This window comes from Petaurus breviceps, unplaced genomic scaffold, assembly GCF_028583685.1.
Source record: "Petaurus breviceps papuanus isolate PSGF00001 unplaced genomic scaffold, PetGlider_PUasm1.0 90842, whole genome shotgun sequence".
Taxonomy (NCBI): Eukaryota; Metazoa; Chordata; class Mammalia; order Diprotodontia; family Petauridae; genus Petaurus; species Petaurus breviceps.
Genome location: NW_027187358.1, coordinates 19,585,233 through 19,605,376, shown reverse-complemented (window position 1 = coordinate 19,605,376; position 20,144 = coordinate 19,585,233). Strand labels below are relative to the sequence as shown.

At 34.8% G+C, this 20,144-nt stretch overlaps 1 protein-coding gene across 2 annotated transcripts in view; it reads left to right on the top strand.

The window, feature by feature from the left end:
• PSME4 (proteasome activator subunit 4) overlaps positions 1-20,144 on the top strand; it is a 132,814-nt gene that overhangs the window by 51,757 nt on the left and 60,913 nt on the right. For both annotated transcript variants that reach the window (XM_069071707.1, XM_069071706.1), the window contains 10 exons: positions 677-863; positions 1,765-1,854; positions 3,226-3,290; positions 3,559-3,709; positions 5,092-5,190; positions 5,388-5,457; positions 6,247-6,314; positions 15,575-15,790; positions 17,758-17,915; positions 19,215-19,310. In XM_069071707.1, coding sequence (XP_068927808.1) covers positions 677-863; positions 1,765-1,854; positions 3,226-3,290; positions 3,559-3,709; positions 5,092-5,190; positions 5,388-5,457; positions 6,247-6,314; positions 15,575-15,790; positions 17,758-17,915; positions 19,215-19,310 — 1,200 coding nt within the window. The remainder of the gene's footprint in view (positions 1-676; positions 864-1,764; positions 1,855-3,225; positions 3,291-3,558; positions 3,710-5,091; positions 5,191-5,387; positions 5,458-6,246; positions 6,315-15,574; positions 15,791-17,757; positions 17,916-19,214; positions 19,311-20,144) is intronic.

The following is a 20,144-nucleotide window of genomic DNA, read 5'->3' as shown; positions in this document are numbered from 1 at the left end:
TGATACTCTCTTGCATGATGTCTTTGAATTATAATCATTGAAGCAGCATATGAACTATTATAAAATTAAACATACCATCCTTTTGTTTTTCTACTTATTACAAGAATACAACACCTTTTAGCAATTGGTATTGTGACTACTATTTATAGGATCATAGATTTTGAGCTTAAGGCTGTTGAATCTAAGCCTGTCATTTTACAGATGAGGGAACTAAGGCACAAGTTAGATGATTTGCTCAGGCTCACACTGATTGTAAATGTTCTGGGAATTGAACCCACACCTTCCTGATTCCAAGTCTCACCAGTGTACTAATCTTTGCCATCTCTTCTTATTCCCTTGTAATATCTGGCCATCACATATGATATTGCCCAGAAATATTAAGATACATTTGGGTTTTAGGAAAAAGTACTATATGAAATATTATGACTAAAATAATGTGTATTTTACATAGTTTTTATAGTTCTGGTCCTGTCCCATAATGGTGAGGATTTTTGTCTTTTGACCAGCTTTCAGAATCTGGCAGCAGTGAACTAAACCAAGAAATCATTTCATTGGCAATAAAGGGTTTGAAAGTGAAAAATACTTAAAAATTTAACTGTATCATGATTTTTTATTTAACTCCCTTCTTAAATGTTTAAACTTGTTTTTAATCTTTGTCATTGTTTTCATATTGTAGAACGTATCCTGCCCTAGAGACATTAACAGAACCTCACCAGCTCACCGCCACTTTAAGTTGTGTGATTGGAGTAGCCCGTAGTCTAGTGTCAGGGGGCAAATGGTTTCCTGAAGGTCCAACACACATGCTACCTCTGTTGATGAGAGCATTGCCTGGCGTGGATCCAAATGACTTTAGTAAATGCATGGTGAGCATATATACTTTGTGTCTTGTTAAGTTGTGAGAGTATCACCAGATTCCTTTTAACGTCTCTTCAAAGGTCCTCTACAATGTGTTACATGTGAAAACTGGTGACATTAATGTTGTTTCCTAGAAAGGTAATTGGATGTCTGAACTTAAAATCTGTGGGCAAACAATGATATAATGTATACTTTCTTCTCAGTAGGAAAATTGTCAAAATCAATATGCTTTCCATGTTCATAATTCAAAATTTCAATCCATTTCAGTGAATATTATGTATTAGACATTATTAATTATATAATATTGCAATTTCTTTTGCTACTGAATTTTAGGCCTGGGCATTAACAACTTCTAGTCACATGACCTTCTCTGTGACACCTACGAATTTCCAATCAGAAAGTGACATTGTTGGAAGGCCTGTGTTTGAAATATCATTGTACCAACACAGTTCTCCCTAATTAGGTAGTTTACATTACATAGTTACAATCATATATATATATATATATACACACACACAGCAAGGTAGCAAGATTTCCTTCTCTAGGAATGCCATGTTTCTCCCTGTTCACAATTCTTTTATCAGTACTGTTCCATCCCTGGGTGATCTCATTGCTTCAGGTCAAGAAGGGAGTAGCCTTACCACAACAAATTTAGAATGTTTGGGAATGCATATGATAAAATATAGACGTAGTTAATAAAAGGGTAAACTTAATGGAAATAACACTGAAACATTGTTGATTGTGATAAAGGTAAAAAATGTATATAACTAAATGAAATTCCGTAAATAAAATTCTTACAGGTTTTTTTTGACAGATAATTTATTAATCCAGCCTTTGTTTTACAGTATACTTAAAGTCTAAATCTAAATTGTGTGCTAAATGTTGAAATTCATTTATATTTTCCAACAGATCACATTCCAGTTTATAGCAACATTTTCCACTCTGGTGCCTTTAGTAGATTGTTCATCTGTACTTCAAGAAAGGAATGACCTTACGGAAGTAAGACTATTTTCTGGTTATAAAAAGGATATAGAGAATACTTATTTCTGTTTTTTATGGTTTTCCACATTTAATGAGGGTTAAAACAACAGTGCAAAATTCCCTAAAATATTAAAATTTATTTAAAATCTTCTAAGGTGATGTAGCACCAATGCGATATTTACAGCACCTACGATCATGATAAAGACTGTGACTATAAGCATTGTATGACGTTCCATCACAAAATAGACCAAATTCTCCAGATAGAGGATAGAACTGAAGCATTTATTTAGACACCAGAAAACCGAATCCCCAAATCAGTAAGACGATTCTATCATAGTACCAAAGATAGTCAGAAGCCATAATAATACTGAGAGCCACAGCATCCTTCAGCCTTCCCACAAACCCATACAAGATCAGTATCTCCTCACGAGCCTATCTGACTGCTTGCCTGAGGTCCTCCTTTCTCCCCCACCATCTGGCTAGCTCTGACCACCAGTTTCCTATGGGCTCTGCTTCCCTTCAGCAAAACTCCTCCCACCACAGACTCCATGTGACTACATTCAGCCTATTAGGGGGCAGAGTTTATCTTCACAGCAGGGAAGCTTCCTGTGGGCTCTGCTCCACCATTTAGCAAATTCCATCCATCACAGTCTCCAGGTGATTATATTCAGCCTATTAGGGGGCAGAGTTTACTTTCGAAGCAGGGGAGGTCTTCAAACTGCCCCCTAGGTCTATTAAGGGTCAGGGAAGATCTTCAAATTCCCATTCCCATTACAGATAATACCTAGTCTACTTGTTAGGTCAAAAGCACTTTCTGTGTTCTGTATATAGAAGAAGAAAACTCACTTGAGTGACATCTAGCAAAATTGAGGTTTTAATTTTCCATTGTGTTAGTTTAGTCTCAATAACATAATAATATGAATAAGAATAATAATAAATATGCATCACGTGCTAAAGAGATGCATACTCAATTCCCATCTGGCCCTTTCAGGATTATCTTCCAAGTCGGGAGCGCTCTATACAGCTAGTCCTACTTACAAATTGCTAGGCTATATTACTACTTGCTTGGGGAGTTCAACATCTGGATGTATAATCTTCTGTTTGTACATCAGCAGTTTTAATATTGATTATTTGATGAAAGCAGTTAAATATTGTTTTCATTTTTATGTATATGAAATGAGTTTCTCTCATTTTTTAGTTTTTGGAGCTTTACAGGTAGATAAGTATTCAAAACCCACTGTACAATTTTGTTTCTTTGTGCGTTTGATACTATGTGTGTGTATATAAAAATCTGTAATCTATTATATTGTTGAGTTCTCTCACAAAACATAATTTGTGTTTTGCCCAATTTACAGAGAAAATAAAGTTTGTATATGTTGAACCTTACAGGTGGAAAAGGAGCTGTGCTCTGCTACAGCTGAATTTGAAGATTTTGTTTTACAGTTTATGGACAGGTGAGTATGTGGGCTAGTTTTGTTGTATAGCTGATATTTAGACCTATTACTGATCTACTGGTCATTACTCTGTCTTTCTACTCCATCCATATCCCTTTGATGGCCATTCTCCAGGGAGTATACATAAAATATCTTTTAACTCATAAAATGCTCTGAAAAGAGTATTTTTTTTAATGAACATGCTATTAATATAAGCTAGCTTAATTGTATAAAAAATGTTCAATCAGTTTTAAGTAACTTGAACATATTCTTTCTTTGTATTCTTTAGGTGTTTTGGACTTATAGAAAGTAGCACATTGGAGCAAACAAGAGAGGAGACAGAAACAGAGAAGATGACCCACTTGGAAAGTTTAGTGGAATTAGGTCTCTCTTCTACTTTCAGTACGATACTTACCCAATGTTCTAATGAGATATTTAAGGTACAGAGAATATTATTATACAAAATGAAATTATAAACTTACATGTAATATAACTTTTTCAAATAGCAGATTACTTTAAAGTTCTTCCTCACCCCCTCTTGCTCCATAAGTAATTTTAAGGTTTTGTATATAGCTGTTTTTTATATAACCATGCCATGACAAAAAATTGGAATAAAAAACCTGAAATTTTTAGTTAATTTTAATATTCTTTTTGTGACTTCAGAATTAATATAATCACTCTACGTTATTTTGATATTAAATTAAAAAAATTTTTTTTATATATCTTTTGATTTTACATCACTTTTCCAATAAATCCCTATTCTCTTCCCTGGAGAACCATCCCTTGTAATATAGAATTTTAAAAAAAGACAGGGAAAAAGCAGTTCAGCACAACTAACACATCGTTTGAATCTTGGCAGAGTATTCCCCCTTTGCAAGGAAGGGAGGTGCCTTTTCTTTCTTTAGCACCATGTTTCATGATGAAAATTTCATAGTGTGCAGAGGAGCAATTTTAAAAGTTTTTGTGATATAAATTAATGGGGCAAAATGATCTTTTTTTGACCTTAGGAAATTTTCTTTGACTCATTGGCTTTTGGAAGAAAATCTTCAGTCATTTTAGTACTGAAAAGTTTATATCTAAGCCTCTTTTATTTGATAATGAACTAGTATTTGATTAACTTAGTATAAAATTTAATTTAGGGATCTTAGGTATTTAGCACCATTAGTACCATAGTACTATTTAATTATTTTTTAAAATTAAAACTTGAGCTATTCAGCATGACATTTTGTGTTAAATGAATGAAATGTTTACCACAAAATACCATTTCCTAAACCAACTACATAATCTTGGTCATGTTTTGTGTAACTTCCCTAAATCTTAGGAAAACAGTTTTGTACCAATTTTGCTTTGTTCAGATTAGGATAACATGCAAATTTTGTCCCTGCCTCTTTTTAACATCACCTAAAATGTGAAATAATTTTTTTTTAAAGCAATCGGGGTTAAGTAACTTGCTCAAGGTTATATACAGCCAGTTATTTCTGGGTGTGGTGCTAAGTATCTGAGCTTGGATTTGATCCCCAGGTCATCCCAACACTGGAGCCAGTGTTTTTACTCACTGAACCACCTGGCTGCCCCGAAATAATTTTTTAAATGAAACTGTTTAAAATAGTTGTAGAAGGTACCCAAAGTTTTAACTCTTTGATTCATTTTTATTGTGGATGGTTCTCTTTAAAGATTCAGTGAATGTAATTTCTCATTTTGAAATAATAACCTCATGCAAAGTTGAAATATATGCTTGTATATTTTTCTTTTATATTCCATGAGGAATTTTATTTTATTCTTCTTTTCTAAAGAAAACTTGATTATATCTTCCACTTAACAGGTTGCCCTGCAGAAGGTTTTTAATTTTGCTGTTTCAAACATATTTGAAACTAGAGTAGCAGGCCGCATGGTTGCAGACATGTGCCGAGCTGCTGTAAAGGTTAGTTCTTACTTTTAAACTGAAAACTTAGATGGTAATCTTGTGGATAATAATTTAATTCTGTACTGGATGTTGTTTTAAATATAAACTTATCCCGAAAGATCATTAACTTCTATACCTGTTCCCTGAAATAGTGATTACTTTGTGACCTCATGTTGGCTGCTTCTCTTACAAAAATTGTTTGTAAAATGTTTTAGTGCTGCCCAGAGGAATCTTTGAAGATCTTTGTTCCCCATTGCTGCAGTGTTATATCTCAACTTACAATGAGTGAGTTTATATGATTTTATTGACTTGTTTTCATTTTGTTAATAAACATTTCTTTTAGTCTTTAAAAACAATATAATCATGTGCAGATTAGTTTGTCTAGATTGGAAGAAAGAATAGATTTGTTCTGTTTGACACAAAAAGACAGAACTAGGAATAGTGGATGGAAGTTGCAAAGAGGCAGTTTTAGATCTAATCTGCTAGAGCTGTTCAGAAGTGGAATGGAATGTCCTGGGAGGTAGTAGATTTTTCCTTTGTGCTGTGTTTGGTGGTCTTTGAAGATGCTGGATGACCATTTGTTGGGTATGATGTATTGGGGATTGATTTTGGATATAGTTTGTACCAGATGGACAGTGAGGTCCCTTCTTAAAAAGTCCTATGATTTGAGAAATGTACATTAGGTACATTAATTAGAACTTTTAACAACTTGAGATAACTTTCCTAATTTTAAAACACTAATATCTGTCAACTTGATGCAATAAGAAATCCACGCTGGATACTTTAAGGAATTTTATTATGGTATCCAAAAGGAATTGCTTTACGTTAACTTGAGGAATTAGAATTGACATATTACATGTGGAACATCAGAATTCCTAATCTTTTAATTGATGCATTTATTCACTTCTTGGATATTGTCTGTTTTTTTTCTGGGCAGGAAGAGTGAGAACATTTTCTAGAAAATGAAACAAGAAGTCTATAGAAAGACAGGGCTGCACGTAATCTTAACAGAAAATTTAGCTATGAATTTTGAAAGCTTATATTTTATTAAGAATTTTTTTCCCCCCACTTTAGATGATGATGTCTTGAATGAAGAAGAGCTAGATAAGGAATTACTGTGGAATCTCCAACTTTTGTCTGAGGTATATTTTCTTTGAGCATTTTTCTTTCTCTTGAGGGAAAAAAATGTAAATTACATTATATATATGGGCCAACAATAAAACTATATCTATTTTACTGACAAACTATCCTAGAGAGCGGAAAGGGGTAATACAGTTATGATTATGAAAATTTTATGGTATGATGGATCAATCCAGAGAACTTTTAGAATATTTGAATTATGTTCTAATCTCTACTCTAATCCCTTTTCTTCCTGACTTTATACTTCCTTCAATGTGCTTCAGAGGCCTTGTGATATATTAATGTAGGGCACTGCCCCCAAAGATACAGCTTGCAAACTATCCATGCCTTTTCAACCTCTATGATTTATGTTCATCCGCTCCCACAATCTGTTATGTAAGATATATCCATAATGCTGGAGCTTTTCAATATTCTGTGGTTCGCATGCAGTACTTTGCTGTTTCATCCTTTATTTCTTGCTCTAATCACGTGACCAATTCATCTCTTTTGAAGCATGCATTTCTTTGCTGATGTCTTTTATTCCACTACTTGTGTTTGTCACCCTTAGTAATTTCCTTCAGCTTAATATGGCTGCATTGAGCTTTGAGTTAGCTGAAATTTCATTCTTTAGAAATAGTTATGTTTTCATGATTCACAGCAATGTAGCTCACTAAAAGAATATTTGAGATCTTTCAGTTATAATTCCTACTCAGTCTGTTTGCAGTCTTATTAAGATACATATTAGACTAACTCAGTGAGTTGTTTATTCAACTGCATGTCATTAATCTCAACAATAGGGATTCTTCATACATTTTCTTTTTACTGTGTCAGTTGTCAAACTTATCTTTTTTTGAGAAGCTATTGTATTCACTGAGAAGGCTCTGTAGTATTCTGGGACTTGATGCAGTCAGTACAAAGTCATCCATAAACAGGAGCAGTTGGAAGATATCCCTATCTGTAAGGAATCCCTCCTTCATTTGGACTTTACACAGCACATAGTATTTTCTCATTTTATGCTTTAGTTGATACTGGTTCTTAATTCTGAAGAATATCTTCAATATTTTTGTTGCTTTCTTCTATGACTGTCTTCATATTGACATTTCTGAATACCAACATGTTGACTTATTTTGGCATGTCAAGCTCTCTATAGATTTATTTTCTCCCATTTTCCTTTGCAACAGATGATACATAAGTATGATTTTCTTCATGGTCTTTTTGTTTATGTTCATCATGACCCCAGCAAGAAGAGATAACCAATTATCTATATGAAATACTCCTTGCTTTTGTGTGGTTGGTGAAGCTAACTTCACCAACTCATTTATTTTAATTCTCTCAGGGGAGTTCATGAACCATCCTTTTGTATAACTGTAATTTCCTCTGTTTTCTGATTTTAAAATAAAGATAAAATTCAATTCTTCTAGTAGTGTCACAGTTCATTTGTCATTAGACAGGAATCTGACATTTAGCAATTAAGCTTATGTTTATAGATGGTTTAAAAACTATTATTCTTTGAACTTTACCTCCTGCCACTCTGCTGCTATAGAAAGAGGAATGCAAAAAATTGAGCCTATTTTTATATTTTTCTTTGCCAATATGGTAGTTAACCTAGTGGTCAAATTCCTGATGATGGAAATTCTCTGTGCTTAGCTTAGCTGGCTCTCTGACATCTGATAAGGCCCTTGCTTGACAAACTTTTCCATTTTGGTATAATATTCCAGAGCTTATACTTTGCTGGCATAGCCTTTGCAAACCCAGGGTTACCTCCATGACATGATGGTGTCAGAGTAGGATTTATAAGAATCTAGTTAATTTTTTCTGTTTGTAAAAATGAAACGAATAGATGTTCCCAAGATATGTGCTTTGAAGTCTTGAAGTTATTTTATAATTTTGAGTTATTTTTGAATAATTCTAAAATAACTAACTTGAGTAGTACTTCAGAGATTCATTAGATTTGACAACTAGTTAAAATGTTAGTTAAAATTAGTTAAACTAAATTTAAATTTAAATTTAAAATTTAAACTAAAGTTAAATTTTAACTAGTTAAAATTAGACATTCAAGTCTTGGCACTATTGTTACCTAGCTGTAAAAAAATGGGAATGGAAAGGACCTCAGGTGATTTATAGATTTTATAGAATTCATTTTATAGATGAATCTAAGAGTGGACAAATAACTCATACAAATTCACACAGGTACAAAGTGGAAGAAATTGGATTCCAACATAGGTCCTTCAATTCCAAGCCCAATATTCATAATAAAGAAAGCACTTTTAGGGGGTGGAGCCAAGATGGTAGAGTAAAAGCAGAAACTTGCTTGAGCCCTCCCACCTCTAATACCTGTAAAAAATGACTAAACAAATTTTAGAGCTACAGAACACACAAAATGACAGAGTGAGACAAATCTCCACTGAAGGCAGGCTGACAGGAAGGGTCTATTGTACAGGCTGGTATAGCGGAGCACAGTCCTGTATGGGCCATGCCAGCACAGACAGGCTGGAGCAGACCTCAGGGGACCGAATCACTGGCAGCTGTGGAGGTGTACAGACTCTTCAACCCATAATCACCAAAGAGAAAGTAAAAGGTTAATGAGGAAACTGTTGCACCTGGGTGAGAGAAGAGTGTTGTCTGGCCCCTGCCTTCAGGGTGGTGGAGGTGGAAGCGGCTGTGGCAGCTGCTTTTTTTCAGAGCTCCAGGCCCACAGATATTAGGGAGACCAAGTAGCTGATCAGAGGGCATTTGTAGGAATCTCTTTGTCTGGGGCCGAGGCAAGACACTCTTTCTTTGCTTGCTTGGATCTGGGTCACGGTTTTGGGTGGCAGTCCTGGGGTGAAGAGCACTGATGTGGCAGAGATTGTGGCGACTTTGGAGAGGTCACCTTCACAGTTCTGAGGCAGGTGCCTAGAAGAAGCTCTGACAATAGCTGTGCAAAACCTCCAAAATTTGGGACACAGCTCTCTCCACTCTGGAAGCAGAATTCTACCATGGCAAAGAGCTCAAAAGTCAAATAATTGGCTGGTAAAATGAGCAAACAGAGGAAGAGAAATGAGAGTATCGAATCATTCTTTGGTGACAAAGATGATCAAAACATACCAGAAGAAGGCAACAAAGTCAAAACCCCTGCATCAAAACACTCCAAGAAAAATATAAACTGGTCACAGGCCATGAAGGAGCTCAAGAAGGATTTTGAAAATCAGGTAGGAGAAATAGAGGAAAAATTGGGAAGAGAAATGAGACGGATGCAATAGATGAAAAACAAGTCAGCAGCTTGCTAAAGGAGATCTCAAAAAGTACTGAAGAAAGTAATGCCTTAGAAAAATAGACTCTAAAAGAGGTCCAAAAAGCCAATGCCTTAAAAAGCAGAATTGGCCAGATGAAAAAGGAAGTTCAAAAGGTCACTAAAGAAAATAATTCCTTCAAAATTAGATTGGAGCAAATGGAAGCTAATGAATGATTTTGAGAAATCAAGATATAAAACAGATCCAAAGGCATGAAAAAACAGTAGACAATGTGAAATATCTCATTGGAAAAACCACTGACTCAGAAAATAGATCCAGGAGAAATAATATAGAAATTATTGGACTATCTGAAAGCCATGATGAAAAAAAGATGTTAGACATCATCTTTCAAGAAATTATCAAGGAAAGCTATCCTGATATTCTGGAACCAGAAAGTAAAATAGAAATTCAAAGAATTCACTGATTGCCTCTTGAAAAAATATCCCCAAAAGAAAACTCCTAAGAATATTATAGCCAAATTCCAGAGTCCCAGGTCAAGAGAAACTATTACAAGCAGTCAGGAAGAAACAATTTGAGTACTGTGGAAATACAATCAGGATAACACAAGATGTAGCAGCTTCTACATTAAGAGATCAAAAGACTTGGAATATGATATTCTTAAGGTCAGAGGAGCTAGGATGAAAACCAAGAATCACCCATCTATCTAGCAAAACTGAGTATATAATACTTCAGGGGAAAATATGGATATTCAATAAAATAGAGGACTTTCAAACATTCTTGATAAAAAAAATCAGAGCTGAACAGAAAATTTGACTTTTTTAAGCAATTAGGGTTAAGTAACTTGCTCAAGGTTACATGGTCAGTTATTTCTGGGTGTGGTGTTAAGTATCTAAACCCGGATTTGATCCCCAGGTCATCCCGACTCTGGGGCCGGTGCTCTTACTCGCTGAGCCAACTGGCCGCCCCTGAGAAAATTTGACTTTCAAATACAGGAAACAAGAGAAACATGACAAGGTAAACAGGAAAGAAAAATCATAAGAAACTTACTAAAGTTGAACTGTTTACATTTCTACATGGAAAGACAATATTTGTAATGCATGAGACTTTTCTCATTAAGATAATTGAAGGGAATGTTTATATATATATATATGTGTGTGTGTATGTTTGTGTGTTTATATGTGTGTGTATGTATACATAGAGGGCAAAGGGTGAGTTGAATATGAAGGTATGAGATCTAAAAAATAAAATTAAGAGGTGAGAGGAATATATTGGGAGAAGGAGAAAGGGAGAAGTAGAATAGGGTAAATTATCTCACATAAAAGAGTCAAGAGAAAACTGTTACAATGGAGGGGAAGAGCAGGGAAGTGAAAGGGAATGAGTCAACCTTATTCTCAATAAACTTGGCTTAAGGAGGGAATAATATACACACTCAAATGGGTATCTTACCCTACAGGAAAGTAGTGGAGAAGGGTATAAGGGATGGGGGGGGGGAGCGGAGGGATGATAGAAGGGAAGGCAGATTGGGGAAGAGGGTAGTTAGAAGCAAACACTTTTGAAAAGATACAGGGTCAAAGGAGAAAATATGAATAAATAAGGTTGTGGGATGGAATGGAGGAAAATGTAGTTAATCTTTCACAATATGACTGCTATGGAAATGATTTGCATAACTGCACATGTATAACTTATATTGAATTGCTTGTCATCCCAGTGGGGCTGGGTAAAGAGGGAGGAAGGGAGAGAATCTGGAAAAGTTTTCAAAACAAATGTTAAAAACTTGTTTTTACATGCAACCAAGAAGTAAGATATGCAGGTAATGGGGTATAGAAATCCATCTTACCCTATAAGAAAGTAAGGTGGAAGGGGGAATGGGGAGATATGAGAGAGCAGACTAGGTGAAGGAATATTCAATATGTTTGCCATCTTGGGGTGGGAGATGGGTTTTAACTCTGGTGGAAATGAATCTTTTTTTTTTTTTGGTAATTTTGATGGTCTTCAGGCAAAGATTATTGAAATAATGTTATAGCAATATTATGTATTGGATTTTTATCAAATGACCCTTCTCAGTCTAAAATTCTGTGAATTATAAAAGAAATATACTCATTAACACAAACCCTGCCTTTATCAAAAGTAAAAGATAGCTTTATGTTAAACAGGAGTTCTTCATTCTTAGTCTGATATCTAAGTCTTATTTTTTTTTCATTTTTTAAAAGCTTTATTAACTTCTGATTTACATCATTCATTTCCACCAGATTTTGAGTTACACATTTTCTCCCCGTTTTTCCCCTACCCATCACCCCAAAATAGCAATCCTACAGGATATCCCCTCCTCCAATCTGCTCTCTCCCATATCTTCTCCCATACCCCCTTTGACTTTTCCAGTAGGGTATGGTGGATCCCTATGCCCCAGTGCCTGTATATCTTATTTCCCAATTACATGTAAAATAGTACTAATAATAGTATATATATTTATAATTTTAAACATATGATTTTAAAACTTTGAATTCCAGATTCATTCCCTTCCTCCCTTGTCACCCACCCTTACTGGGAAGATAAGCAGTTCAGTATAGGTTGTATACATGTAGCTAATGCAAAACATTAACAATAGTAGATATATTGTAAAACACTGACTATATTTCCCTCCCTCCTGTCCCAACTCCCACTTGTTCTGCTCTTTACTTTGATCCCATCCCTTTACTTCCCCCCCCAGCCTGCTCTCCCTTCTGTCATCCCTCCTGTCATCCCCTTCCCCCCTACTCTCCTGTAGGGTGAGACACCCTATTTAGTGTCTATTTCATTCCCTCCCCAAGCCAAATGGAATGAGAATAAGGTTGACCTATTCCCTTTTGCCTTCCTATTCTTCCCCTCCATTGTAACCCTTTACCCTTGCCTCTTCTTTATGAGATAGTTTACCCCATTCTGTCTCTCTCCATCTCCTCTCATTATATTCTTCTCTCACCTCTTAATTTCCCCTTTTAAGTATTATCCCTTCCTATTAAATTGGTCCCGTGCCCTCTATCTATGTATACCTGTAAACATATATGCACACATTCACATATGTATTCATATGCTGTATACCCTCCGATATAGACATATATATATATATATATATATATATATATTTCTGTTCCCATCATCTATTTTCATACTGAGAAAGTTTCATCAGTTACAATTATTGTTTTTCCATGTAGGAATATTAATAGTTCAACTTTGATAAGTTCCTTATGATTTCTTTTCCTTGCTTACCTTCTCATGCTTCTCTTGCTTTTTGTATCTGAATGTCAAATTTTCTATTCAATTATGGTTTTTTCATCAAGAATGCTTGAAAGTCCTCTATTCCACTGAATGACCATATTTTCCACTGAAATATGATACTCAGATTTGCTAGCTAGGTGATTCTTGGTTTTAATCCCAGCTCCTTTTACCTCTGGAATATCATATTCCAGGCCCTTCGATCCTTCAGTGTAGAAGCTGCCGGATCCTGTGTTATCCTGATTATGTTTCCACAATATTCAAATTGTTACTTCCTGGCTGCTTGTAATATTCTCTCCTTGATCTGGGAATTTCAGAACCTGGCTATAATATTCCTAGGAGTTTTCTTTTTGGGATCTTTTTCAGGAGGTGACAGATGGATTCTTTCAACCTCTGTTTTGTCTTCTGGTTCTAAAACATCAGGGCAATTTTCCTTGAGAATTTCTTGGAGGATGATTTCTAGGTTCTTTCTTTGATCATGACTTTCAGATAGTCCAATAATTTTTAAATTATCTCTCTTAGATCTATTTTCCAGGTCAGTGGTTTTTCCCATGAGATATTTCACATTGCCTTCTATTCTTTCATTTGTTTGGATCTGTTTAATATCATCTTCATTTCTCATACAGTCATTAGCTTCCCTCTGATCCATTCTAAATCTGAGGGAATGATTCTCCTCATTGAGCTTTTGAGATTCTTTTTCCATCTGGCAAATTTGGCTTTTTAAGGCATTCCTCTCCTCATTGCCTTTTTTGAGCCTCTTTTGCCATTTGAGTTAATCTGCTTTCTATGGTGTTATTTTCCTCAGTCAGTCTGTTGACTCATTTCATAATTTTCTTTCATCGCTCTCATTTCTCTTCACAAGTTTTCCTCCACTTATTTGCTTCTTAAAGTCCTCTATGGCCTGTAATCAGCTTGTATTTTCCTTTGAGGCTTTTGGTGCAGGAGTTCTGACTAAACTGTCTTCTTCCCGTTCCATGCTTTGATCCTTTTTGTCCCCAAAATAGGAGTCTAATGTTGGATTCTTCTGTTTATTTTGATTCCTTTGCCTGGTCACGTTGCCATTCAATTACTTGACTTTTGGGCTTTTTGCCACAGTAGGACTCTGCCACCAGACAGGGGAGCTTTCGTACCAAATGCTGGGGTTTTCTCAGCTGTCGGAGGTATTAGTTGGGTGCCCTCTCTGATTTCTCCACATGCTCTGGTAGGCTGGTCCCGCACCCCAGAACCTCCACCCTAGACTGCAGTCCCGATCCAAGCAGGTTAAAGCAAGAGCTGTTACCCCTCAAACTGGTCACTTGGTCTCCCTTCAGTCTACAGGCCAGGAGTTGAAGCTGCAAAGTGGCACCGGCTAAGCCAAGGTGTCTCAAGGGCAAAAGCCAACACTCTCCCAACTACTGGTCCCAAAGTCCACACTGCACTGACCTCTCCCTTTGTCCTTTGCATCTGTGTGTGGATAAGTCTGGAAACCGCCACAGCTGCTGGTGATCTGGAGTTCCTCAGGCTCACCCTGGGGCTAAAGTCTCAGGGTGGAGCTGGGCTGGGCTCCCAGGGTGCTGTGTTGGATGATTCCTGCTGGCCTCCTGGGCTGTCCTCTGGGGTGTTTAGCTTCTCTGTGTCATTTTGTGGGTTCTGTACCTGCAAAGTTTGTTCAGAGTCCCCTTTTACATGAATTGGGGAAGGTGGAAGGTGGAACCTGGAGCCACCTGGAGGTCCTGTTTCTACTCTGCTATCTTGACTCCACCCCCCCATCCTACGTCTTATTCTTGTAAGTTTTGTCAGTTATTGTGTTCAAAGGTAATAGTCTCCTTTTTGTAGTTTGGTTGCTAAAGGATTACTCATGTTGCTTCTCTGCCTTTTTGATTTGCTCCTCAAGATTAGTTCCCTTACTAATCCATTCCCAATGTGTGCCTTTATAATTTGTATGCTTGTTGAATATTACTATCAACTTTCCTAATTGCCTTATTGGTAAGTTTTTCTTTTATCTCTGTTGTAGGGGTAGGCAAATTGCCTTGGCCTGTGTGGGTTTCCTATGCCTGTTTTAAAATATTTCAAAATGTAAAAACCTTATTTAGCTCACAGGCCTTACAAAATCAAGTGGGGCAGAAGTTTGCCACCCCTTGGCACATGTACTGTTGTATATTAAAATTATTTGTACCTGGAGTCAAGAATTTTGTCTTTTTTGACCTCTTCATCTCCATAGCATATGAATGTTCTTTCATTTAGCATGTTAGTTTCTAACTTTTTCGAAGTAGGACCCTTTTTTAACCAAAATGATGATAATTTTTTAGGGGACCACTACAGTATAGTACTTATTAGTATTAGCATCTTGTGATTGAAGAAATACATACATGCAGAATAAATTGCTCAATACACATAGGGAATGACAAAAACCTTAAAATGGCACCCTAGAATTACATGGCCCAGGTTATTTTTGTTCAGTTGTGTCTGATTCTTCTTGATCCCATTTGGGGTTTTCTTAGTAAAGATGTTAGAGTGGTTTGTGATTTCCTTCTTTGGTTATGAGGCAGACGGAATTAAGGGATTTGCCCAGGGTCACACAGCTAGTAAGTATCTGGGGTTGGATTTGAATTCAGGTCTTCTTGACTCTTAAGCCTGGTACTCTTATCAACTATGACAGCTAGCTGCCTAGATAATAGGAATCATTTGTTTAATATGTTTTTAAATGATTTTAAATAAAACTTTTTAAAAACTTAGATTAATATTAATATTTGAACCATCTGAATTTTTTGTTACTGTCATAACAAAATAGTAACCTCTTTAAAAATCTTTTCTTTTATTAGATTACTCGAGTTGATGGAAAGAAGTTGTTGCCTTACAAAGAACAGCTGATAAAGATTCTCCATCGAACCTTACATTTAACTTGTAAACAGGGTTACACTTTGTCTTGCAATCTCTTACATCACCTTCTGCGATCTACTACACTTATTTACCCTACAGAATATTGCAGTGTGCCAGGTGGCTTTAACAAGTCTCCTTCTGAATACTTTCCTATTAAGGTAAGGTTTTCATTAATTTGGGATTAGAGGATTATTTTAATCAATGTAGTTATTATGGAAAATATAAGGGTTGGCTCAGAAATGTTTGCCATATTACTTTTTAATATTTTCACCTGAATGCATAACAAAGCAAACCATTTTCTTTTCTGTTTTATTTTATTTTGTTTTTTTCCCCCTTTCTCATGGTTTTTCCCATTCATTTATAATTCTGTGTAACATGACTAATGTGAAAATGTGTTTAATAGGAATGTATGTGTAGAACTTGTATCAGATTGTAAGCTGTTTTAGGAGTGGAAGAAGAGGGAGAAAATTTAAAACTTATGGAAGTGAATGTTGAAAACTAAAAATAATTTAATTTAAAAAACATTTTCCCCCAATTATGTGTAAAAATAATTTTTAACATTCATTGTTTTTTTAAGTTTTGAGTTCCAGATTTGAACCATCCCTTCCTCCCCACCTCTCCTCTCTCCTTTCCTTTCTCTCCTTAGTAAGAAATCTAATATGGGCTCTGTATATATGCAATCATGTAAAACATTTCCATATTAGTCATTTTATGCAAGAAAACTTGAACAAGGAAAGAAAGTAAAAAATGGTATTTATTAAGTATGCATTCAGACATCAGTTTTTTCTCTGAATGTGGAGAGCATTTTTCATCATGAGTCCTTTGGGATTACCTTGGATTATTGAATTGCTGAGAATAGGTATGGTATTTCTATTACTGTATGCAATGTTCTCCTGGGTCTGCTGACTTGTCTTTGTATCAGTTCAAGAAAAACCTTTCCAGGTTTTTCTGAAATCATCCTGTTCGTCATTTCTTATAGCACAATAATTTTCCATTGCAATCATATACCACAATTTGTTCAACCATTCCTTAGCTGATAGGTTTCCTCTCAATTTGTAATTCTTTGCCACCACTAAAAGAACTGATGTAAATAATTTTGTATATGTGTGTCCTTTTCCTTTTTTTTTTTTAATCATCTCTTGGGGATACAGACCTGATAATGGTATTGCTGGGTCAAAGGTTTGAAAATTGTTCTCCAAAATGTTTGAATCAATTCATTACTCCACCTTAGTGCCCCAGTTTTTCAAGATCCCCTCTAACATTTATCATTTTCCTTTTTGTCATATTAGCCAGTCTAATAGGTGTGCAGTGGTACTCCAGAGCTGTTTTAATGAACATTTTTTTAGTCAGTAGGAATTTAGAGACTTTTTTCTTATGACTACAAATAACTTTGATTTCTTCATCTGAAAACTTCCTGTTCATGTCCTTTAACCATTAATCAGTTGGGGAAAGAATTGCATTCTTGTAAATTTGACTCAGTTCTCTATATATTTGAGAAATGAGGCCTTCATCAGACGTAATTTGCTGTAAAAAATATTTTTTCCCCAGTTTTCTACTTTCCTTCTAATTTTGGTTGCATTGGTTTTGTTCGTGCAAAAACTTTAAAATTTTATATAAACAAAATGATCTGTTTAGCATTTTGTAATGCTCTCTATTTTTTGTTTGGTCCTGAATTCATCCCTTTCTAAAAATCTGACAGGTGAACTATTCCATGCTCTCCTAATTTTTCCATGTTTTTTTTTTTTTGATGAAAATAATGTCTTGTCCTTGAAAAGAGTTTTAATCCAAAATTTTCCAATTTTGTACAAAATTGTTTGGTTTGCACACATATTATAGAAGCACTTCTATTAATAAGGTCCATAAAGATATCCATATGGGGCTCAACAGAAATATATCTTCACTTGAGTGCCTTTTGTATAAAAGATATTTACTCCTACAGTAGATTTTCTGTCATAGGGTTGTAGTATTTTATGATGAAGTTTGTATCACCAAGATTTAGATTTTATTGTTTTTATCAATTCTTTCCCTGACCCCCATTGAAAAATAAATTTGTTTTATTTAATGAATATTAAATGTTTAATAAAATACTTTATTTACAACTTATGTGGTTCAACTTTGTACTTAGGACTGGGGAAAACCAGGTGATTTGTGGAATCTAGGTATCCAGTGGCATGTACCCTCACATGAAGAAATAACCTTTGCCTATTATTTACTGGATTCCTTTCTTCAGCCTGAGCTTATCAAGCTCCAACTCTATGCAAATGGAGAACTAGAAATGTCCAGGTTTGTTTTATCAGTGTTATCCATTTGGCTATTTTCAGAAGTTTGACATTAAGAGTTTATAAATTAAAGATTAATCTTTCTTTTTAATGAGATTATTAATATGTATGACAAACATTTGTGTTAATTGAAAATGTGCCTAGTACTTAAAATATTCTTGGGTGTAATAAATATTTTTTTCACTGTTTTTTTTTGGGGGGGTGAGGGGGGAGGCAATTGGGGTTAAGTGACTTGCCCAGGGTCACACAGCTAGTTTTTGTGTTAAGTGTCTGAGGTCGGATTTGAACTAGTCCTCCTGTCTCCAGGGCTGGTGCTCTATTCACTGCGCCACCTAGCCGCCCCTGTAATATATTTTTAAAGAAAAAGTTTTTCTTTTCATATACTTCATAGTATTTCAGTGTGTTATATGAAAATAAGGAAGTGTTCATTTGACTCACTGCTAAATTCCTACTGTTCATTTTTATAAAGTTAGACACTTTTGAGTTTGACTTATGTATACTTTGGAAGTGTATTTAGGTATCTACTTTGAAAAGAAGAGTTCTAGACTTAGGGATACTGCTGAGACTTTAAAGATCATATCCAGTATTTTCAGTATAGAGTGGTTACATGTGTGTATGTGTTCTATGTGTGTGTGTTTTAAGTGGCCATGGACAGATAAAGACTCTTCCTAGAAAATACTCCATAGAAAAATTAAATTAATATTTGAAGTTAGTGGCTAGAGTTTCATGATCCAAGCTTACAAAATTATGGTGAAATATAAGATAATAACATGTTGGCACTAAAATAACAGAAATGGGGGGAGTGACTATTTAGATGTTGACCACATATGTAAACTTATTTAGGAGATGCCTTTTGATGTCTTCCAGTTCAACTCTATCAAAATTATTAGAGAGAAAGGGTAATTATTTGTCATTCTTACCAGGAATATTATGAATGTATAATTAAAAGGAACTATAGGATTCTGAATTGCTTATGTGAAGGGTTTTTTAAAGAGTCAGTGGACCATCATTGTTTCAGATGGTAAATTATGCAGTAACTGAGTAACTCTCAGTAATCTGATACTACCATTTAAAATTCTACAGCTGTTTAATTACCTTTTGCTGACACAGGAAGAATTTGTTGTTTCTTTGTTTTAATTTTGAATACTTTGACAGATATAACAAAAACCATTATATACTTTTGATTCTAGAAAAGAAAAAAGTAAAAAGATCTCACAAATAAAAGTAATAGGTAATTTTATTAATAAAGCAAAAACATTTATTACTTCTGAAATATTAAAACACTTCAAATTTTTAATTTTAGAGATGATGTACAACAGCGCTTGACCATAGTTCACAACTGTTTGATTGGTTCAGGAAACCTTCTACCCCCTCTGAAAGGAGAGCAGATTACTCATTTGTAAGTAGAATTGTTTAACTATTAGTTTTACATGTTTGCTGTTTTATTATTTTTAAAAAATAAAAGTGACTTAGTTTTATCCTTGATATCATTGTTAAACCAAAAATATTTAAGGCACAAATTAAGTGAATAAATTTTTTAAAAGACACTATATGTACGTACATATTTATAGGTAAAGTGATATCAATGTATGCATCTCATTTGTTTATTTAAAAGCTCTTTTGCATCATACTTAAATATAATCATTTAAAGATAACATTTTCATTATTTTTAAAGAACAAAACTAAAACTTATAATATTTTGCCTGCAATTTTATGTAGAAACTGTTTTGATACTGTAGTGCATGTCTCCCCCCCCAAAAAAAAAAAAAAACATGTGGTACTTTGAAAGAAATTTGACATTTTTTTTTTCCTCTGATGGATGCTTTAGTCCTTTGAATTTTTCTTCCTTTTACTTCTCAAGATGTTGGAGTTAAATGGTTTCAAAGTGTTAGGAGAATTGACTATGTGAATTCATATATTTTGGTTTAATATAATTCTATTTTTTTAAGCTGACACTTGGGTCAGGAATTAAGTTTAAGTGGATTCTGTAGTACTTAATAACTCTGGATCACCTAGAAAGGAAACATGTGTTTTGGTATGCCACCTCAAGCTGCCATTTTCTTTTCAGCATCCATCTTATTTCTGAGCAACTTACCATGAGATCTCTTAAAAAAAAAAAGACTAATCTTGTTTTTTATAATCTTTCTAGATTCTAACAGGACAGTTTGATTACTGGTGCTTATTGAAAGAACTTGAAAAGAAATTTAATTTTCCAGGAGTGGTTTAAAAGACT